Source organism: Falco cherrug, chromosome 3 (assembly GCF_023634085.1).
Source record: "Falco cherrug isolate bFalChe1 chromosome 3, bFalChe1.pri, whole genome shotgun sequence".
NCBI classification, from domain to species: domain Eukaryota; kingdom Metazoa; phylum Chordata; class Aves; order Falconiformes; family Falconidae; genus Falco; species Falco cherrug.
In genome coordinates this window covers 27,783,467-27,807,747 of record NC_073699.1, presented here as the reverse complement: position 1 = coordinate 27,807,747, position 24,281 = coordinate 27,783,467, and the positions used below count along the sequence as shown (strand labels likewise).

At 35.5% G+C, this 24,281-nt stretch overlaps 1 protein-coding gene across 50 annotated transcripts in view; it reads left to right on the top strand.

Annotated features, from left to right (window-relative positions):
• RIMS2 (regulating synaptic membrane exocytosis 2) overlaps positions 1–24,281 on the top strand; it is a 485,159-nt gene that overhangs the window by 300,796 nt on the left and 160,082 nt on the right. For all 50 annotated transcript variants that reach the window (XM_055705905.1, XM_055705897.1, XM_055705915.1 and 47 more), the window contains 2 exons: positions 12,545–12,701; positions 16,973–17,089. In XM_055705905.1, the coding sequence (XP_055561880.1) occupies positions 12,545–12,701; positions 16,973–17,089 (274 nt within the window). The remainder of the gene's footprint in view (positions 1–12,544; positions 12,702–16,972; positions 17,090–24,281) is intronic.

The window sequence follows — 24,281 nt, the reverse complement described above, 5'->3', positions numbered from 1 at the left end:
CTTTACTGCATGAGCATTCACATTTTTGTTACCTCTCCTCAGAGGTTTTGCGCTACTCTAAGGCTCCAGCAATTTTACTGGAAACTGAATGAATGTTGTGGATGGAAGACCACTAAAACATCTATTTTCCTTAGATCGTTTACCTTCAAACAGTGTTAGGCTCAGTTTTCAGATTAATACTTTAATTAGAAGGATATTTAGGATCACTTGGTATATTCCCACCCCCCTGTTTGCTTTATACAGTCAGAAGACAGGAAGGATACGTAGCCAGAGTTGTGTGAGGTGCTGGAACCAGAAAGGCAGTGATCCTTAGAAGTCCCTTGTTTCTACTTACTGGTACTTTCAGTCTTAGGATGGTTAGCTTTCTCTATGTGCTTCATAGTCACTGAGGCTTTCAGATCACCTGTCCTTCCAAAGGGAAGGATTTTCATATTCCTGTTGTCAGTTAAATTAGAAATATATCAACCTAACTTTGGAATGTAATAATAAAAGAAGGATAAAAGGGGGTTTGATGGTATACATTTAGAGAGCCCAGTATGATGCCAATTTGAAACTGAAATCTTTTTATTGTCCTGGGAAAAGGTACCAAGTTTTACAGAAGTTTTACCAGGTGCTTGAACAACAGTGGGATTCTTGTGAAACACCTAGATTTACAATTTTATGATTTTATAAACTCCTCTTTTGTCAACTTGAAATGTTATGGTCTTTACAGTTCAGTGAATGAGTCTACTTCCCTTACCTGAGCTTTTTTTGATGTACCTTTAGTTCCTTTAGGATCTTTTAACTTTTGGATTTCTGCTGACAGTTCTACACAGTAGATGCATTTTAATTCAGGCTGGCTGTGTGGGTGGGAAAGTTTGATGTTCTTTTGGTTTTTAAATATTTATTTCTTGCCTACCTTTGTGCTGCTATAACTATGTTTGCAAGTCCTTTGATTTATCCTTGCCTTGTCTTACCATCCACATCCTTCTCTCATTTAAGGTTCTTCTATTAATTTGCAAACTCATCACAATCTTGAATTAAATATATACTTTCTTTGCACGAAGCCATTTGTTTCTCGTTGTTTTCTTTCTATCTTACTTACCCCAGTTCTTTCATTTTGTGTTTCAGGTTTTATTTAACATGACACTTCACTTTGCTCTTTTTCCTTCTGCCATGTAATTACTCTAGCACATCATGTTTGTTTGCTAACATATGTTGGGTACTCTCAGTGATCCTTTCCATAAAATTAATGCTTATTCAAAATATTGGACCTGCAAACTAAACTCCAGAAACTTTTAATAAGAGCAAGAATTCCCTTTGGTTCCTCTTTAATTTACTTTTATTCAAAACAGTGGACTTGACCTTTAAAGGTCCTTTCCAACCCAAATCATTCTATGATTCTGTGATTCTATGATTTCGTGAAATCCATGGACCTTTCTTGATCTCATGATGTATTTATTTATAGTTCATTGAAAGACATATGCTGTCTGGCTTGGCCATGTTTCTGATTGAAAGAGATTTTCTCCACAACACCTTTCTGTGTAGCTTCTCTGGTATTGGTCCCATAAGGTCAATTGACTTCATCTTTGGATAAGCTGGTGATAGGTAGAAATCCAACATTGGAAGATCTTGCTTAATGTACATCTGTAAGCAAGATTGTGTTAGATTGTATTTGCTAAAACAGAGGGAACTTTATAAGGGACAGTCCATTGCATCATCATCTATTTTTAATATATCTGCAGTTGCTGTTTCTCACTGCTGTGGTACTTTGGATAGGCTAATTTAATTTCCTGGTGATAAAATGCTTAAATTACATCTATTTACTAAACAATTCTTTTCTTTTTCACAAAAAGTTGGAACATCTCTTGGAAAAAATATTCATAAAAGCTATCACTTCTGGTGGCTTTGATTTTATCCTACTTAGACTCAATAAATTTCATTTTTATAACAGAGCGTGTTTTTTCAGTCAACAGGGAAGGCTTTTAAGAAAATAATGATAAAGCAGGTTACAAACTTCAGGTGTTTTTTTTTTCTGGTGTTATGTGTGTTCTATGCCAGCTACTGTCAGAAAGGGTTATAACATATTATGTATTTTAAAAAGTATGCAAAAGTGATTTTGACAAGATTTTAAAATAGCTCTATTCATGTACAATATACATTCATTTCATTGGGATCAAAAACATAGAACAGAATCCCTATTATATCTCATCCCTGCTGGATTTAATCTTAGCACAAGACAGCAGAAGGAGAGGCACTAGTAGTTCTGGATTTGTGTTTTAGTTTGCTTGTACTTAGCCTTCAAATCATTTAAAGCATTCATTCTGCTGTCATGAACGCTTTGGCCCTTATAAACTTGCCTATCTATCATCAGCAGTTCTGTGTGGAAGCACATCAGCATCTTCACATACCCCTTAAAATGCTTTTATGTGCTTATTGATAAAAGCAATATAGTATCTTTATATTGATTTTAGAAAAAATACACAGCACTTTACAAAACACCATTTAAATTACCATAACACTAAATACAATTCAATGAAAAGCAGGATGTTGTTTTTTTTCTTTCTATTGACCAAAGTTGAATGGGCATTACAGTAAAGGAAGTTCATTGAATATAGGCTATAATTTCTAGTTTTCTTCCCAGGTACTTCCTTTTAGTGTATGTTGAACCTGCTGTAACCTGCTGAGTACAAGTAACCTACTGAACCTGACTTTATGAACAGAGACACGTGTATTGTCAAGACCATTTAACCATAAAAAATCTCACTTATCATTGTTGTAATATAAATTATTAAGTGAGATATTAATGCTTAAGATTCAGCCCTACACCCATATCTCATCTGCACTATATCATTTTATGTAACACTTGTAATCTGAGATACGTTTCAACAGATGAATCCTGGAAGAACGTAAGGCAGTGAATTCTGCATAAACTGCATTGCAAGTCTCTGCAGAGAAGAGCTTTTCCAAGTAAAAGAATGCAGTCTCCAGCCTTGAGAAGAAAAATATTTATAGTGATAAGTTTTTCTGATTGTGCAAAAGATAGCAAGATGTTTCAGGAGCAAATAAGAATACAAATAAGATATTTATTCAGAGGATAGTTAGAGCCAACTAGATTAGAAAAAATAGTAACAACCAGTAAAGAAATTCTTTTTGAACCTACAATAATGGTTCTGTGTTTGAAGAAGAATGAAAAACAATTACTAATTTTTGCTTCACTTCTCAAAACACCTGAGGAGTTCTTTGTTCAAAATAATTCTTTCACCATCATGTAGCAGCCTTCCCTGCAGAGGAAACAAAAGTCCTTCTGTCTATTTGCTGATAATATGAACTGAATTTTTGTACCTGGATCCTGTTGGTGATTGTTGCTCAGAGCAGATACAGAACACACAAATGCCTTGGTTACAGTTTGAAATCAACTGCCCATTGAAAGACATCTTACAGCATTAGTACATAGATTGGCTGACTTCTACTGCTACTGAAATAAAGGATTTCATTGTAGGTCACCAGCTAGCCCTAAATGGGAGTCTGTAGTGTCCCAAAAGCCTAGTAACTACAGATATAAACATTGACAAGCTTTTAATTTTATTATATGTTGATATCCATTCTCAGGCTCCACCCTGCTTGTGGGTTCTTCCTTGAGTAACAAGTAGTTTAGGGTTTATGTGTCTTGAAAATTGCCCCCAAATTTGGAAGTGAAATTCAAGCAATATTAAAATTGTCCTTATGTTTACTCCTTAGGTCAAGGGGTCATTTTCCTTGCTTTTAAACAAATGAGGTGTATATTATTTACAACTTTATGCCTACAGTTCTTAACACAGGAATTTTTGTTATCATCCTTCAAGCTTTTCCTTGTATTTTAAGTTTCATTTTTAATGTGTCAAAGGCAAAGTTTAGTAATACTTTTACTATTTTTTTAAAAAAATATCTTTAGTATCATTTTCTCAGTTCAAAAAACATCTCTCTTCAAATTCTCTCAATGAATACATTATTTTAAAAAACTAGTTTTACATTCCTAAATATAAGCTGTATCACTCCACTGTGAAAGTAAAGATGTAAATACATTGAAGTTTTACTTTCAGATTATCAGTAATTACCAGCAGCCTTCTCTTCTTTGAGTAAAGTTAAGCAAATATGAACTCAGTGTGTTAATTCATGTTCTGCTACAGTCCTCATACCCACAGAGTGACGAAGGCGTCTAACATACTGGAAAGCTGCAAAGAAGTTGCATTCCTATCAGAGAGTCTCTTGATGGATACATAAGCACACATTGACATATGTTGAATATAAGAATATATACATACATTGAGAAACACATAAGGGAAAGCCTAGTTGGGATAAATTACAAATGTGGTAATGAGCACTTCTAAGGAAATATTCTGTGAAAGGACTGATAAATTCTAATTGACAGTATCAAGAGGAAGCTAATTTGGGGGACTTGCTTGGACAGCAGAAAATATAAATGGACAAGTACTAAAATGAGGGACAAGTACTAAAATGAGAAGAAATACAGATGTATAGTTACTGTGGTTTTTGAAGCTTTGTACATCATACTGAGTGTAGGGACAGCACTGAAAATGCAGCAAGCTCTGATTTATTACTGTATGGGAATGCTCTTCATACACATTAACGATCAAAAGAATTGTCTCAAGTGTAATGGGCCCACACATTAGTGCAGTAGAGCTAAAAACACCTTTTGAGTGAGTAACTATGTAGCAAGTAATTTGTTGTTCCTACTGTAATGTTTTCTGGTTCCTTTCATTGTAGATTAATTCTTCCCATATTTGTAGCATAACATTTGGATGCAAAAAAGGTAACCTGTGCATAATGTATCTTCAATCTATAAACTATTCAGGTATCAACAATTCAATTTATTTGAGCAGTTACTGTCAGCACTTTTTCTGAGGACATAAAAGTTCTGCATTTAGATGTTCAAATCACCATAGAAGCTGTGCACATAAAAGAACTGAACTGTCACCAAAGTGCCCATGTGTGAAATCTAGGTATGTTAAGTATTTGTGGCAATTTGATTATAATTGTTTTAATTAATGCTTGTTCTAAGCCCAACCACAGTGAGTGTTAAAAATTAAATATCTAATAAAGAGAAAGCTTGATGCCTCAATCAAGTACAGTTGTTAAAGTGGAGAAAATGCCACTTAGCATCAATGTCTGAAACAATGCAATTATTTTGCCTGTGATGAATTGCTTTTTTAGAACAATTTTCATACAAAAAAATTCTTGCAAGTTAATCAAACAGCAAGAGATCTAAATTAAAAACTTGATTAGTACTTTTTAGTTGGTTTTTCTTAGAGTTATTTTAGTGCTGTTGATGTGAACCTCATATTTGGAAGTTTGTGATTTTCTGTAATTTTGTGCCTGAAAGCTTCTAAATTTTGTAACAGCTCATTAATACTAGTATCTGCTGAACATGTATGCTGCATAGCATAATATTAGCAAAGTACAGTCATACTGTGTGTGTGAATGCTTAAAGTCAAATGTATTAATATTCTTTCCTAAAGCAGAGAAAATTAAAACCTGCTCAGAGGAAGCTATGTTTAGCGTGCCTTGTAAAATCCCTCATTTGATGTGTATCATAGTTTTTAATGAAACCCTCCTATGAAAAAAAGGGTGGTGGCATTGCAGTTATCTTTGTCATGTGCCCATTTTTTAAGTGTCCGCAGCTCACAATTGTTTATCGCTGATTATCTCTGCACTGATTATCAGGTTCTGTGTGCTCTGTGTAGTGATTTAAGAGGCTTGCCATAGTTATAGAGCCTTTGATTCTATGGTAATGGCTTAATATTTATAGCTGCAAGCAGATTCCAATGTTTAATCTATTTTTACTACTGCTATAAATAGCTATCATCTGCTTTGCTCAATAACAGCTTCTTGGTCAAGTTGCGCTTATGACCTGTTTTTACTGTCTATAATTTATTTCTACAGGAAAATATTTTTACTTTCTTTCTCTAACCTTATTTCCAGGACATGTAACATTTTTGAAATTGGAAGTTAAATCCTACCTTTTCCAATCGAGAACGTCACCATAATTTTTTGAATGTCACCTGTCTTGAGAGAGACATGAATGTTTCAACTCCTGGACATGCAAAGCCAGTCATGTTCTAAAGAGAATTAAATTCTCAAGTTAGGAGTACCAAAGTTACCACTTCATATCCTATGGTCAATCAATCACCAATAGCAGCTTTAAAGTCTGTTGGGGATTTAGAACTCCAGTGTTGATTGCCGAACATATTTATTACAGTTTGGCTGCTTCTGGGGTATATGGATTGGTGCTAGGCATGCTGTTAAGCCTCCCAAGTAAGCTTTGTTCCTGAAGCTTTGTAACTGAGGAGCTGGCCCATTGCTTTCTCTGCATCTCTTGTGGCTGCAGGCACAGATTGCTTGTCTTTCCTCTGAAGCTCATGTGTCAATGAAAGGCACAAATTTCCTATATACAGAAGTATTTTGTTTGGTAAATAGTAATTGCAATAAAATCCACTGAAATTCAATGAAAGTATGAACAAGTGAAAGATGATTGCATCAATTATTTCAGTATCAGCAGAGTCTCAATATATTTAATCTTGTGAGGTTCATTTAAAAAAAAAATTCTCAGGTACTTTTTACATTCCTGCCGTATCCCACTGTATCCAAGGTGGTTTCTTAGACTTTCCGAATTTTGGGTTGAAATTTCATACCAGTTGAAGTCTCAAGGTAGAGTCTAGTATGGGCCATCTTTTTCATCTGGTTTCAGCTGGAGATAAAAATCAGTGAATAGGTGGCATAAAGACATGGTGCATCCCACTGGCTGGGCACACAGTGTGTGCTGTCTCTGTGATTCAAACACAAATTTCATTCCAGAACGGTAATGGTCATGATAAAAAAGAAAAGATATAATGAACTATACTTTCCTTTTAACTATGTTGTTCTGATATCTATGTTTAGAAAGTAAAATAAATATCATACTAGCCCTGAAGCTTGGAAATCTGCATTTAACACAAAAATAAAACAGTAAATAAAAATAAAAAAAAATGAGAATTTTAATAAAAAATCCAATACTTCAAAAGTTTTCTCCACATAAATAAGGAAAGCTTGCTTTTAAATAAATATAAAGACTTGAAGACCAATGAATGATCAAACTGTGATATATGGAGACTAAGTGCCTTCAAGACAGATACTGTAACTCTGAATTATCTGATCTGCCAAAGGTGGCTTTAGGCAGACTTGCTTAAGTCCAGAACTGATCAAGAAACTTTCTAAGCTCTTACCTTTTGGATCTGAAAATTTTGTATTTGATTATAATTTATTTTCTTTGAAAGTGTTTCTCAGAACTGGCATAGTCTGAGTGACTAGTTGGCTAGCTCCTACATAAGCCTAGCAGTTTTCTTAGATTCCCAGAAAATGAAAAAACAGTTTTTATTTTATCCCTATTCGATCCTTTTAAAAAAGACTCTAAGATACATAATGTCAGGAGAACATGCAGGGCTTTGTATCCTGAGTGGATGGAAGCATCCTCCTTGCATCCTTGATTTTGGCACCTAAGTCCAAAACATGCATCTTCTGTGAGCTCTATCTACATGGCTGTATAAACGTGTAGCTTTTTGTATTGTTTTTCTGAAATACCTGACTTTCCTCATGCATTCATGCAGTTTAAATATTTTCCTTTACAGATTAGATTTTGTTCTGGCTGTAAAATACTGGATTCATAATAACTATACTCAAGAAGCCTAAGAACCTTACTGGATCTGTCCTTAAACACCTTTCTCTCCACCTTAAACACATATTAATATTTTCTCGTATTGCAACTTTATAGAATAAAAGTATTAAATTCTACCAATAGTCACAGAAAGTTGTGTTCTGTGAAAATCTGATACGGTTCTTTTCAGTATGAGACAGCGTTCTATGTTGCTTTGACTGCTAGCTAGTGAGATAAGGCAGAGCACTACATCAGCTCTATAAAACTGAAGGATGACTTTGGACTTCACTCATATTAGTGGGTTGCCTTACTGAAACTGCTATTTTGCAGTGTGACCTGCTGGCAAAATAAAAGTTTGTAAGTATAGTAGTTTTGTTTTCAGTAAATTAATTATAAATTTTGAGGTTTATTTTCTGGCAACAAAGCATAGACAACATTAATCTGTTTCTTTGAATGCAGCTAGCATATCTAGTTTTGTTAATGAAAAAGTATTAGGAGTGATGATAGTTTCTGCCTTTTAAAATTGTTATAAGGAAGCACTACCAGTATTAGTTACCAGAAAGCGTTGCATGTCTACTTCCAATTTAATATTAACCACTTTCTGATCAGAATTATACTCAACAATTTAATTAGTCATGTATTTTAATTTATTGCAATAATAATGTGGAAGCGGTCAACTACAATAATAAGTTAGAGTTGGAGGAGGCTTTTTGTTTCAAAGTAATTAATTTGTTGATGTATACAGATATAATAAATTTAAATATTTTGATTTACTAGTACTCACTTAGGGGAATTTTTTAGACAGAATAGGATTTTGTTGGTGTTTTGTTAATTGAATTCCTTGCCCTTCACTATGTTCATTTAGGTAGAATACATTGTGCTATTGCTCATTCCTTTTGTGCTTTGGTGTGTGTACTTGCCAAATATTTTATAAAACTGCTTATTTAAATGGTAGATTCTCTTTTAAAGGATTTTCCAATTTCTTCATATTACTGCTCCTCATGTTTTTCATCTCCAAATGTTACAAATATGTGTGCAGAATACCAAGAACTATCTCTGTGTTTTTGATATCTACAGATATGGGTTATTAGGATAACAATAGACATTACTCTGTCATGTGTACTTGTACTGAAAATCTTGGGTTTTTTTTATTTCATCATATATAAGTTCATAATAACTTGCTGTTTACTTATGTGTGGTGGGTTGACCATGGTTGGATGCCAGGTGCCCACCAAAGCTATTGCTCCCCTCCTCAACTGGACAGGGGAGAGAAAATCTAACAAAAGGCTTGTGGGTTGAGATAAGGACAGGGAGAGATCAGTCACCAGCTACCATCAGAGGACAAATAGACTTGAGTACATTAATTTAATTTATAACCAACCAAATCAGAGTAGGATAATAAGCAATAAAACCAAATCTCAAAACCACCTTCCTCCACCCCACCCTTCTTCTCAGGCTTAGCTTTACTCCAGATTTTCTCTACCTTCTTCCTGCAGCAGCAGAGAGGGATGGGGAATGGGGCTGTGGTCAGATGCTGCCTCTGCTGCTCCTTCCTCCTCAGGGGGAGGCTCCTCACACTCTGCCCCACTCCAGCCTGGGTCCCTCCCATGGGACAAGTCCTACACAAACTTCTCCAACACGAGTCCTTCCCCTGGCCTGGCAACCCATGGCGAGGGACCCAGCGTGGGTCCCCGCGGGGTCACAGCCCGGCCAGCAGCCCTGCCCCAGCCGGGGCTCCTCGCCATGGGGCCACAGGTCCTGCCAGGAGCTGCTCCAGCGTGGGCTGCCCATGGGCTCACAGCCGCCTTCGGGCACCCACCTGCTCCGGCGCGGGGTCCTGCACGGGCTGCACGTGGGGATCTGCTCCAGCATGGACCTCCCTGGGCTGAGGGGCACAGCCTGCCGCACCGGGGGCTGCACCACGGGCTGGGGGGAACCTCTGCTTCGGTGCCTGGAAATGGCCTCCTCTCACATATTCTTATTCCTCTCTCTGTCTGCAATTGCTGTTGCACTATTTTTTTCTCCTTCTTAAACACATTATCCCAGAGGTGCTACCACCATCGCTGATGGGCTTGGGATTGGCCAGGGGTCTCGGAGCCGGCTGGCATGGGCTCTGTTGGACAAGCTTCTGGCAGCCTCTCACAGAAGCCACCCCTGTAGCCCCCCACTACAAAAACCTTGCCACGCAAACCCAGTACAATACGTTTTCAGATGATGCCTTTCTATTCTCCCCAATTCTATCAATTTGTATTTTAAAGTTTAAAATCTTCTTGCCACTTTAAGACTATCTTTAGAAATTAGTTTATTTCTTATTGCTACTTACAACACTTTTCAATTAATATAATCAGCAAAAATAACTGATAAGCCTTTTTCAGATTTTTCAGTTTTAAATGAAAATATTAAACATGGTCAGAATAAGTTGTTCATTGTGAAATTAGAAAAAAATGTGGGTTATATTGTAAGGATGCTGTTTGCAAGTAATCACCTATTGTCATAGTCAAAACCCAAGCCTTTGTGAATTGTCCCTATTTCGGTTGGGCTTCTCTGCAGAAAATATGGATTTGGGGTATTGTTTTATTTCAGTATATGGTATCATATCATAGCATAATAACTGCTCATGGATTCAGTACATTTCTAGTCTATCCAAAAGCAGTCTGCAGAGCTCTCACTTGTGGTCTTAACTCTCAGAATTGCTTATAGCTCTTCTGCTCTGTGGGGCAGCAGATAGTGGTCTACAAAGCTCCTCACAAGTGTCTTGCATTCCCTTGGTTGCCAGTTTCTTACCTGTAGAGATTTTTTGGTGACATCTTATCCAGAGTCTTCAAAGAACCTGCAAAATGATCCTCTTCATTTTCCTGCCTCTCTGTGCTCTGCAGTGCATTTCATGTTCTTTCGGCTTCTGGGGAAATTAAAATAACTAACGTGTATGTCTTTTCCCCGCTTTCTCTAGAAATGCTGATTTTATTAAGTAGTTCACTGTGCATTATTTTTTTATTGAGGACAATATTTGTTAGTGTATAAAACTGGCAAATATCTCAAGGATTTGCTTAATTAAGAAATTTGTTATTGCTTTGTTAAAATTTTTATCTTAATATTATTGAGCTTCCAGCTGCTACTTTAACTTTTTCTCTTAGAGAAAGAAAAAGAATTCTAGTCTATTGATTTCCAGACTGACTTACAAAAAATTTATTCAGACATCTATACTTTACTGGTTAGTGGAAAACACCCTGCTTCAAACATAGATAAAATTCCCCCTGTGCCTCCTTTGGTGATTTCAGCCAGAACTGTGTTGCACTGCTCCTTACAATTTTTATCAGTGTGTATGCTAATAAGTGTACTTCACAGATGGGATAAAATTCTGTAGTTTATTACTGACTCTCAGCTGTGACTACACATAACGTGACTTGATTGCTTTGAAGCGGGGAGAGAGTATGTGATCCTCGACATTGTCATATTAATGTAATGTAATAATGATGTACTATTTTTCCCCATATGTACACACAGACAGACACACAAAAAGCAGCTTGCTCCTAAATATAGGAGGAAGAAGTTATTCATGAGTTAGTGTTTCACATATATCCTTGGTCCTAAGGCCACACAGTAAATATGAATACTCAGTTGCAAGTATTGAACATTCTTGGAACCATAAAATGGTATGAATTAATGAGGTTTTGCTTAGGTGCTTACTGAACATTTTCCAGGAAGAACAGTCTGGAGTAGAAGACCAAATACTCCTGGACTTTCAGAAAATTCCCATGGGAAAAGATTTACACTTTTATGAGCCAGAATTTTTCCAGTGCCAGGTGGATCTCTCTAAATATTCTTAGTTGGTTACTGTCCTCGGAACAAAAAGTCAGTTATATCAGTTGGCATAGCCACCAGGAGCTGTCTGAAGACCTATTTCTGCAAAACACTATCATCAGATTAAGATTTGCAATTCTTCCATCTCTTATCATCATATATTAATTTGATCATCACAAAACTTGTGGAAACTTCTTTGAAATCGGTGTATATCTAGCATCTTTTTTTCACAGAGAGTATAGTACCCTGGGACAGTGAATTTAACTTTTTGAATTAGATGCAGACAGTCACTTCAATACATTCAGCTTTCTAAAATGATTTTTCTCAAAGGCCTGTGTGAAATGTCCATGTGGTAGCCTTTTAAGCTATTTAAACTGGAAAGGCTTTTGCTTAGGCAAGTTGTGCCTTCTATTATCCCAATTCAAATTTAGGTCCAAGATGTTAGCATGTGTCTGCATGGCCTTAGCTCATATATTTGTGGAGGATTCAAGTTTAAGTTCAGAACATTGGGAGCGAAATCGATGTCGTGGAGTCATGGTTACTTTTTTCTGAAATACAAATCTTTCTTGAACCCAAACTCTGGATTTAACACCATAGTAGTTTCCCAGATTTTTAAACTGAACTTTGGAGTAGTTTTTAATTGTGGACATTTCTATTTCAAGTATGTTATGTTCAATTGTTACACTACAACTTTAATTATATATGCAATAAACAATTCTTTATGCTATTCCAAGGGGAAAATTCAGTTTTATTAGGTTTATTATTGTGTCTCATATTGACCACAAATAAATGGTAAATTTGGATATTTTGATTATTATAAATTCCCAGTTTGGTGCATGGCAATTTATTTCGATACTTTCAAAATATAACTCCAGAAACTATAGCTGTATTTAAATTAAGCGTAACAACAGGAATCAATTTTACATATGTATTTTTTATTTCAAAACCCAAGAAGATGACATGGTACCATTTGGATCAAATTCTGCCTTTTGTCATGCTTCTAAATACTACAGATGTGGTGGCAAATGAAAAAGTGCAATTTCAGATTCATTGAATATTTGCATTTCTTTTTAGATTATCGACATAATGGGAGAGATCTTCAAAGTTCAACGCTATCAGTGCCAGAACAAGTTATGTCATCTAATCATTGCTCTCGATCAGGGTCCCCTCACCGTGGAGATAGTATAGGACGGACTAGATCATGGTCTCCCAGTGTCCCTCCCCCACAAAGGTAAACTGTTATTTAATGCGGTGTTGATCCTGTAACAATACTGGAAAGAATCTTCAGACTTTCAAAATGGCAGTGAATTAGCTAGATCTTATGAAATAATGTAAAGCTGGTAGTATTTTTTTTACATTATACTGAATTTATACATTACTGTGCAAAAATTCACCTGATATTGTGTTATTTTTCATCAATACATTCCAATCTAAGGAAAGAAAAATGTTTCTCCATATTTTCCTTTTTCAAGAGCTATTTAGAAGGTGCCATGTTTCATGTGATGGTTTGACATTTTCTTAGCATTCATTTGTCAGTAGCTGTTTTCAACCTTTTTGTCTGTGTAGAATTAAGGTTCTGGGAGAGCCATACTTCCTGCCTTTTCTACTGTTCTTTTCAAACTTTTAATACATTGAGAATAAATTGACACACATACAATTTTATACTGAAAAATATCAACTCTTCATCTTATAAGGCCTCTGATAACTGTTTATCTTGTGAAACAAAGATCAGGACATTTCTTCCAAAAGCTAGCCATTTTGGGTAATAACTACTACTTGGTTGAATATAGTGTTCAAGCCAGAAATAAGAATTTTCCTGCACGGGTAAGTTTTGTTAAGAGAAGGCAGAAGGATAGATGTAAAGGGGAATGAAGCCTGTTTTCTAGCATTTTGTCACTATGTATGGGTAGGTTTCCAGCTGATGTAATTCAGCTGGAATAAAAAATCTTTGCCCATAATGTTCACCATTCCTGTTGAATACTAAAGATCTGGTAGCCAGTATTTTCTGTCAGGTACATGTGTCTGTCCCTTTCTTCTATAGCCATTCTGATTCTCTTGTGTTCTGCTTTCTTTTCTGTTATCTTTGTTCTTTATGTTAGCTTAAAATTCTCTTGCTTTCATATTCTCTCACTTAGGAGTTTACTTACAATTTCCTCTAACAGACTAAACGATATGCTTTTGCATTAGTGAGGTATTAGGATCCCAAATTATCTCATATCGTCACAGACAGCTAAAAGGCAGAAACTGTAAGTTTCTACTTGAAACCTAAACCTGTATGTAAATACAGCCTAACTTTGAATGAAACAGAAACAGTAGACACAGAGGGGCCTCCTCGGATTTCTACTATGCTGATTTCAGTCTAAGTATTTGCCTGTGCCAACTCTCCTGGGTTTATTTGTCTTGGATGTAGACATACATGTGAGCAAAAGAAAAATCTCTTTGTGTGTGCATTTCTGGTTTTGTGTGTGAGTGCGTGTATGTGCATTTGGCTTGTTACCCAAGCTAGTAATTAACACTTGTCTAACACCATTGAAAAACCTTTTCATTTTCCTGTGGTTTTGTATTTCTTCACATGTATGAAATGTTTCTTGCCTCCTGAGTTTCCTAAACCTGAATTTTTAAACATAATTTTGAACTTACAGAGAAAAATGTTTCAGCTGTTTCCTATAATGTCACAATCAAATGCATTATTTATCTAATGTTTCCCTGCCCACACAGCAAATCATTTCTTTGAGGAATTGTCAAGCCCAGAGAACTGGGTTGCCAGCACCTGAGAGTTTGTAGAAAAGAAGGATAATCCTTGGGTTACAGAAATGTACTTTTTTAATTCTAATAAAAATCCAGGTGTACTTGGCAAAGCTATAAGCATTATTAATCACATTTGCACCATGTTTAGTTGCTATACGTGTACAGTTTATAGACCTGTTCTAGCTGTAGTAAGCATGCTGCATACCCAGAGATCTCCCAGTTACTGATTGATGCCAATACAGGCAGTTCTTGGGCCACAGAAGTGTAAGTCAGAGTTATAGCTTAGAAGTCATTTTGCAGTCTCAGTCCTTCTACCAGATTTGGTTGATAAACTCCACCAAAGCCACATTACATAGCAGCTGACAGGAAATTGTTACTGCTCCTGTAATGTTTTCAGGTAATAAATAGACTGTTATTCTCTCTGTAGATCAGAATGCAGTTTAGACTGTGGCAGGTACTGAACAGCATCATGTTTAGGTTTTTCTAAGACTGTGCATTTGAAAAAAGCGAGATGAAGGTAACTGCAGAAAGTGATTAGGCTGAGATGATGTGGTAAATCTAGTGGAAGGCTCGTTATTCTCTACTATCACCACCTGCAATTACACCTTTTCACCTGTTACTTGTTATCTGGTTGCTCTATACATGTTCTGTCAACTGCAAGAAAGTTCTAAAGGAGTGAAGACATATGTTGTGAAAGCAACTTTTCTTATAGAACAAGTTTAATTGGAGAAAGTATGTCATTTTCTGTCAAATAGTGAATCTGGCTGACAAAAGCATTCTTAGCAGAGTGAAAGAGAATTGAAATAGTGGTAACACTTTGAAGCAGAAGTACAGTTGTGTAGGATGTTAAAAAGCAGCATGAAGTCGGAATTGGATATAATACAGAAATTTAAAGAAGAAATAATTTATTTAGAACAATAAAGCAATAACACAATCTTATTGAAAGTGATTTGCACAGGCAGGATGGTACTGAGTTTTCAGGACTAAGGTTTATAATCAGATTTTAGACAGGAGTTCTGATTGGGCAGACAGCAAAAGTCAGATCTCTGGGAAGCTTTGCAAAGAAGTGACACCTTGAGAAGGCTTAAATATTGAAGTCAAAAGAAAAAAATAATAAAATAAGATGATAATGCTATAGACAGAAAAAAAAATCAAGTTATATTTTAATTTTTTGAAACCTGAACAAAAGGAGAGACCCTGAGGAAAAGGATCAGGCAGAAACTAGAATTCAGAAAGTAGTAGTGAAAATTGGTTGTTGGGAATACTGTAACAGTTAACTAAGACCAGCAGAGGAGCCCTGTCAATGTCCATTTTAGAGCACAAATATACGTGAGAAAGTCCAATGGCAGGGTAAGGGCTATACTAGGTTTTCTATCATCTTGATATAAATATGGGGGTTAAAATAGAAGCAGTTTCAAGAAAGAGTAAAAGGCAGAATTATAGTAACTTTTAATATGGCAAATGTAAAGTTTACTAGCCAGACTAAACTTTTTATTTGGCTTTATGAAAGCCAGAGTGGAGAAATGCTTAATGAGAAATGAGGTAGAGCTGAAGGCAAATGTTTATGTGTAGTGCAACATCTTCATAGCACTTATATGCAGAAATAAACAGCAACATGGCAGTGACAGTGAAGCTTGCACATACAGGTTAACACTAACCAGGGACTCGCAAATGATAAAGGAAAAGGATGACAGGTACCAAAAGGGCAGACAAAGTGACAAGGAAGGACGCAGGAACTGAATGGCATAAGGGATTGGGGGGATAAAAATAAAAAAAAATAAAAAATAAAAAAAGAAGAAAGCGGCCTACATTAGAGAAGACTGCAAGAAAGGACCGAGGAGGAAGAAGAATTTATTGGTCTAAAATTGGAATTTGTGTGGAGGGAAACATGCAAACTTATTTTCAAATATATACAAAACAATTATGTTTTAGATATCCAATAATTATTACAGTTAACTGTTGTCTATCTTCCTATTCTCATGGATCTGTTTAACAGAGCAGACGTGGTGAAGTTAGTGTGTATCAGTAGGTATTAATGGTTAAACTGAATCGATGGGCAAAGCTTTGGTCTCAAACAGTGCAAATCTGTAAAGGTGGTTGGTGCTTTTAATGGAGCCTGCATTATGTGTGCTACTTATACCCAATTAAACAGTTCTGTCTTTTTCAGCTTCTGTGCTAGTGAGATTACAGAATAAGCTTTCCAGTGCAAAAAACCCATCTGTTACTTAATTCAGATGACAATGTTTTCAGCAGACTGCACTCTACCATGACAGCCAGAAGTCCTCATTGTGTCTTACTATGGTTTACAACTTTACAGTATAGCCAAACTCAAGAGTTCATGGGAGATTCTTCACAGTGTATGTTTCAGCTAGAAAGGAAATTTTCCTTGAAGGTATTAGTCTGGAAAGACTAATGAAATCTTGCCTAAAATTAACCTTTTAAATTAAACAAGCAAACAAACAAGGAACACTAAAAAAGTTATCCTCTCACTTTCAGAACAAACATTAAACAAAAGAAAAAAAACACCTATCCCTAGCCTGAACTTAGCACCTTTTTCTGTAGGAGAAAATGTTTTTACCATGAGATGTAAAATTACTTAAAAGTATGCAAAAGACAGGTCAGCTAACATATCTAATGACCACCATGTTTGCTAATAATTGTTTGTACAAACCATTATTGTACAAACCACAAACCAGTGAGGGGTGGTGGTCCAGACACACCCAGAACTCAGAATCTGATGTCTTTTATCCTTAGTCGGAATGTGGATCAGGGACCACGAGGGACTCGATCTACTCCTGCGCATTACAATACCCTGAACCGAATGGATAGACACCGTGTTATAGATGACCACTACTCCCCGGACAGAGAGAGGTAAATATCTGACTGGAATTAGAAACAGCTGTAGTCTACACTCATCAACATGAATTATTTCAGCATGGTAGCTACTAAAGTAAATAGCAAAATTACTTACCTAATCCCACAGGTGAGCATTTCCCTACTCATTTATCCAGTGGTTACGTGACATACGTTAAAAAATATTCAGTGCACACAAGGGTGACAAAACTGTCAAGTTAGTGTATCTTTGCCAAAAGAGAACTTGAAAAATCTATGAGAAATTCTACAATATAAAAGACAAATAGCTTAGTTGTCCTTTTTTATAAAAATATTTGTAGGTACTATATTAATACATTCTTCAAGTGCTGAGTATCTTTAGAAAGATCTAGCAGTAGATTTGGTAATTTTTGCTGATGAATAAAGAGGCATAAAAATTAATAGTTTCAGCTCAGTATTAATGTAATTATTCCATTGGATACAGTGCAATTCATGGACATAACAAAAGTATGTTCTACCACTCTGTTGGTCTTTTCTCAACTTTATGAGCCGTCTTGGGGGGGTGGTGGGGAAGGTTATGGCAATGTATATTAGAGTGAAATCGAGGTCTTTGTGTTTAGAGGCACATCTTACCATGACTAATGTTTTGCCTAATGGAATTTCCCAAAGAGTGAGCAGAGCTGTAACAGCCTTTATGAATTTGAATGATGTAAAAAAAGAATTGCAGACAATAATTGGCTAATGTAGTTCATTTTGCTGATCTAATTGTGACATAAAAAAAATTATAAGATCTTTCTCACCTCATTGTCTTCAGGTCAGAAAATCAAAAGAAAAAACATTTTTTACCTTTAATGCTGAAAATCTTCCAGCTTCTTATACCTGCACATTATAATCAGAAAGGCATGACTGCTGGATATTGTCCCACTTCATAGTTGCATATAGTAGGGAGTAATACATTTTGCAGTCTTACTGAGTGCTGTCACTAGAATTTGATGTTAATACTTTTATAGATTATTATTACAGGTTATTCCTCAAATATCAAAGCACATAATTGGTGTTGCTAGCTGCAGTACAAAGAATTCAAGAAAACTGTGGCTTTTTGTTAACAATATTGACCAGAAAAGGTGAATATGTCTTAAAAGAACTTAATATGATTGTCAATGGTTGTAAGGAATGTAAGACAAAATTATTCAGAAAATAAATAAATAAATTTCCTAATTAGTAAGTTAGAAAAAAGAGTGCCAAAAGAAGAAACAAAAAGCAGATCTAGTCAAGCAATTTCTAATTGAATTTGGCAAAAAAAAGTCAAATGGAAAAAAAAATTAAGATATTGAAAAGCAATCACGTATTTATCATCCAGAATGTAAACTGTATTCATTAGAAGTATAATAGCTCATAGGTGAATGTCTTTTTTGCATTAAATTATTTAATGGTTCTATTTTAGTTACAGAGAGAAGAACACTATTTAGTTGGCTCATGAGACTATCTGATTTTCAGACAGAAGGCAGTAACTTAAGGATTCTGAGCCATTTCCTTAAAAGAAAAGAACATAGTGCTTTTGGGACAATACTATGTTGAGTTTTAGACCAGTCATTCTTGAAATAGGATCTAAACTTGTCCCTAGAGCTTGTGTATGCCTTACCGAATGCTCACGGGTTTGTTCACTCTGCCAGTTTGCTTGCTGGCTCCCATACAAATACATAGCAGTGAAAGGTGCCTTGAAGTACAGCACTACAATCTTTCCCCACCACTTCAATCATAAAACTTGTACTGGACTGACTTGGCTTAGAGAAAGAGAACTGGTTTTTCAGAATGTGTCAGAAAAACAATGTCAGAAAGTCGTTGTTGATGAGATTTTTGAATTCTCACTTGACCATTCTGGATCAATAGGTATTTGCTCGTTAGGTGTGTTCTGAATCTCTGAACGCAGGTTTGTCAACTGTATTTTCCAAAACACACAGAGAAGTTCTCCTGATTGTACAGGGTGCGTGGTTGCCTGTATAATCAGATTGTTGATTAGTTATGCCTTTATTGCAATATACAGTTTCTGAAGCATATTGGTTTTAGGCAACACTCAAGAGAATAGAAAAACACTACTCCCAAACATTTGTCATATTTTATATTAATTGTTAGTTTGACAGTGGTTTTATGAAAGGAAAGATTATTAGGCTTCAAATTTTGTTAGTAAATATTTGTGATACTGTCTGTGCTACCTAATAAAAAACAATGGTGTGTACTAAGTCCCTAAAGTAACTCTTTAATGATGTTGATTCTGAAAACGGCTGGTAACTGCAGGCCCTTTGGAGAGGTGGACAAACTGAACTTTGTATAGGCTTATAATCTCCCTGATTGTCATCCTGGTTTTGTTTCACACTTACCTCTGAAAAAAATCACACTTTGCTTTCCCACAGCTCTGATGGTTTATTGTTTCCATGGTCCATTTATCCCTTTGAGCTATTTGAAAAAAATCAACTTTGAAAACCTGGTAGACATGCCCAGTTGCTAAGCTAAAATATGACTGAGAATATGAATAAGAAAATGATTTCCTTCTTTTTCTAGATAATTCAACATAAAATTCTCTAAGATATATAGCACTAAGGTGCGAGTTGAAACCATACACAAAAATGTCTAATGACCTCAGGCCTAATGGCAATGCAAATATTCCTTGAAAACTGAATGCGTAGTTAGAAGTGAAAATAAAATTATTTTTAAAATAAGAAGAGACATAACTTCTTTAATTTAATTTGAGATAATTTTAATTTCAAACACCAAGCCTTTAAATATGTCAAATGTTTCTATCAAATCATATACTGAATTTTGTTGGCAGGGTAAAGATATAGTTAAAATTTGTATCTGTTTCTGTATTATCAAAAATGTCAGATTTGTAGTGTATAATCATAGGTCAAAGTGGGAAATATATAATACTTATATATTTACTATAGATGTATTAGTTAATTCTTTTCAAAATGTGAGGTTTTTTGCAAGTACCCACCCTCTTTTATGAAATAGGCTAAATTTGTAATGGAAAGAAATATGAATCATACAGCCCCAAGTTCCATAAGATCTTTTATTTGTGACAAGATAAGCTTGTAAACTTCAGTTTGACATGTTTTAATAAACTGTCTGAAGCAGACCTCACTTCAGAAACTGAAACTGATCAAACTATAGAGAAAATGTTGGAAACAGCCAGATTTGACCTCTGAATTTTATATTTAAGCTATTAAATTAATCAAAGGTAACAATGTGAGAATCTTAGTGTAGGTCCAAAACAAGACATCAACCAAAACCATACCCGTGTATTACTTTCTGAAAGGTACATCAGCAGTTAACACAGACCATGACAGCATACAGGGATTGTACTCAGGCCCACAGCTCTAACCAGCTTAGATACTATTTAGCAACTATTCTAACTTATTCTTTATGCTAGATGTGCTCTCTCCAAGGCATGAAATTGCTAATGGCAAATTTAGCATAGATACAGTAGGCCAGAGCATTTAGAGAATGCCTAATTCAGACTTGCACTGGAAACATCTGAGAAAACTAAAGTATAAACGTTTTTCTACTAGTCACTTACAAGAAAACAAGAAAGAAAAATCATATTAAATTTTGATTCTGCTATCCCTTCATTGGGACTATTGCACAGTTTCCATTTTGAAGAACAAAAGTTACTATCTGCTCTGTTAAAGTAATGGGATAGTCATAGACACAACTATTTAAAGAAATACTCTCCATTATGTTTAAATCACTTCAAAGATGATATCTTGATATGCTGGGACTAGCATGACTGCCACACCACTATTACTCACAGAAGATTTCATTAACACATTGAAATACAGACTTTCTGTTGAACACTTTTCTTGTTTCATGCTGTTGACAGTTGGTTTTAAACATGTCTTAAAAGTAAATGCCAAAATACATGGCAAAAATTCTGGTTACTATAATCAAACCAGTGAAGACCAAAATAACTCACTACCATGAGTCTGCTGTGTATTAGGTAAGATGTCATTTAATTATCTGCTTCCATTATTTAACACAAAATTAAATGTGGCAAAAAGCAATATAAATTCTGCATTTCTAGAAGTCATTTTACACCGGCAGTTGCTTTATCTGTAAGAAACAGGCTCCTAATCCAACACTGTTAACAGCTCGGTGCTGGATTAGGTCAAACTAGGAAGCGTTTTTTGAGATATTGCAGCATACTAAAACCAGAAAACTTAGCTGATAATTTTTTTTCACACTCTTTACTAAAGACACAGCTGAATAATATGTAATTAACTAGTCATTTATTATTTAGTTAATATTTTACAGTACAATCATTTAAGTGTATATGACAGATATAAAGACATTATAGAGTATAAAAGGTACCTGATATTTTATGTGGAAATTTTGGGATAATATTTTCAGTTTTTGGTTGTGTGGGTCATATTGATACATACCCATATAGGTATGCAATGTCATTGTTTCTTTGCTTCTTCAAACACCCAGTAAAGTAAAAGAAATTCATTGATGAAAATTTGCTTATAGCTGTGTTATAAAATGTATTCATCAACTTCAATCTCAATAATTGCAGCATTTCCTTAAGTTCTCCTTTCAAAATTTTACCACGTGCAGTAATAGTATATTGCATTTCCTAATTATTTTGCATATTTATGCCCGCAATTGCAATTAAATAACATACTAGAGATTGTAGAGTAGGGATTCCTCTAGGTAAGACTACAATTTCCTCTCCTGGGGCTTTCACTCATGAGCCCTCATGGGCTTAACTGCTGAAGGGATTGCAGTCCATGCACACTGCTGTTTTAGCCTTGCAGTAAGGATGGCATAAAGGAGCGTGTTTTCTCTTTAGCTCCTGTTATTTACAGTGGGCATATTACTTCACAGTGAAATCACTGTTGCACCATTATCTGCACCACCCACCTGGTGCCATGCAAAGAGTGGTGGAGCAGGAATGCAGAAAGAGAGTCTTGCAAATGTAGTTGCATCTGTAAGGACTCATGATTCACAACCTCTGAGCCAAATTAGACAAGTAACAACAACAAAAAGACATAGACACATTCCTCAGAATAAAATGCTCACACAAAATGCCCATGTTAAAATAATGCAGTTCTGATAAAAGACTTCAGTGTTATGCCCTTTGGAGCAAGGACTTACATTATGGGGAGCACTGTGATAATGTGATCTTCTTGTTGAAACTCATCTTGATTAAATATGTGTCAGTTCACAAATTCTCTGCTGATAATTGCTATTTTTTCACAGCTAAAGTCTTAGAACTGGCAATTGCAAACAGCTGGAATATTTCTAGGATTTCTTCTATACCGGGAGATAAGCAGGAATTTCTATACAATTGATGTGACAAAAAGCATTCATACCATTATCAGTGGGAAAATTGTTAATGTTTATATGTAAAGTAAATTTGTTCTCTCCTTTAAAAACCCTAAACTATTAAATACAACTATTCTGTGAGTCTTTTATATGAAATGTAGCAGGGGAACTCATATAACCACTGTTTTATTCTTGAATGGCATTTGCCATTTTCTAAAGGTTGGGAGCTTGACTTCATATTTTATTTATGTAGTTTTTAGGTGTGATTACCCAGGTGTTTACGAAACAACATGGAAAACATTCTACCACAAAGCACATTAACTACTGCTTTGTTCATATGAGAATCCAAACCTTTAGAACTGTATCACTGGCCTCACTTGTTTGGAAAAAAGTAACTAGTTGTAGTAGTTGCTTACCCTTGTTGGAATGAGTAAGCTGCTAATAGGAAGTATAGCACACATTTTCCCTGAAACCACATCATTTCATTAGTTCCAGCCTCCTCCTCCCTTGATCAATTCTGCCCTCAATGTCGCAGTACTAACTTGATCCCAGGCCCAGGTTGTTACTTCATTCCTTCCCACAGTACTTACCCTGTATTTCACATGCCAACGCTCTCTCTTTTCTCTTCTACCACTTTCAATGGCTCTTTTTCCCTTAAATTTCTGACTAATCGAGCCAAAGAATGACATGTTTCTTACTCTGCAGTCTGATTAAGAAAATTGCCATTTTTTCATGTTGCTAGATTTTCAGAATATTGTAATTTGAAAAGTTCGGGCGTATTTGGTTAAAAGCAATTTCATACCAGTAAAAATAGATATTTATTTCTTAGTAATCTTAATAATTTCATACATGTAATAATTACATACATTTGATTTGTGATTTCAACTGAAAAAAGTGTAAAAGTTGCTACTAAAAATAGAGGATAGTAGTGTTGCCAATGATAAAATGTATTGGTTATATTACATTCAGAAAATACTCTGGAAAAAGCTGACTATCAGAATAGATAAACAGTTATAGGTTGATAGAGGTTTCTTGTGTGAACTGATTTTGATTCATGCAGGCTCTAACAGTGGAACAGAAAGTCCTGTATTGTATTCAGAATTACTCATGGGTATTCCAATAAGCACAAGACTGTAGTACTCCTCCAGTACTTCATCCTTTCCACAGAAATACCTGGGAGTCAACTTACCACTCTAATAGGGAAGTTGGAATGTTATCAGATTGTGGGACCTGGTACCAGACAATGAAAGGAGTAGATTATCTTCTAATGCGTTCTCTTTACTATTGAATAAAATATCCCAAGCAGCAGAGACCAGGTTAAACTCCTCTTGCACAGTAAGAAGAACAGAAAGGCGTGCCATGGGTGCTGCAAGTGAGGCATTCTCTGTGTGTGCGTGCTTTCAAGCATGCTTCTGAGACTGTTCTGGTGTGTCAAGGCAATCCAATTGGTCACTGAATCACTGATACCTGTTTTATTACCCTCATGGTTCACTGAATTTTTATGAAGGTGTAAGGAAGTGGACAAATAGGTGAGTGATATCAGAAAATTCTAAGTTATCATTTTCTGTTCACTTTAAAAAAGTGAACTTATCATGTTTGCCTATATGTCTGGAATCTTCTTGTCAGAACAGTGGAAATCTGTTTTCACCTCAGGCAGGGGTGTATGTGTGTGTGTGTGTACATCATATTGCAAAACCTATAGCACTGCCTTATCAGACTAAGTTCATTATTTTAAGATAAGTGAAATGAGTTGCTGCTGCAAATTTTATGTCTAGGCTATCTGTAACAAAATATGTAATGTTTGAGAAATCTGTGAGGATGCAGACTAATATTTTCATTTTGCCATACCATCATTTGATATGCTTCTGCCATCAACTACTATAGTGTAGCAAGTAAGGAATGTGTGGTA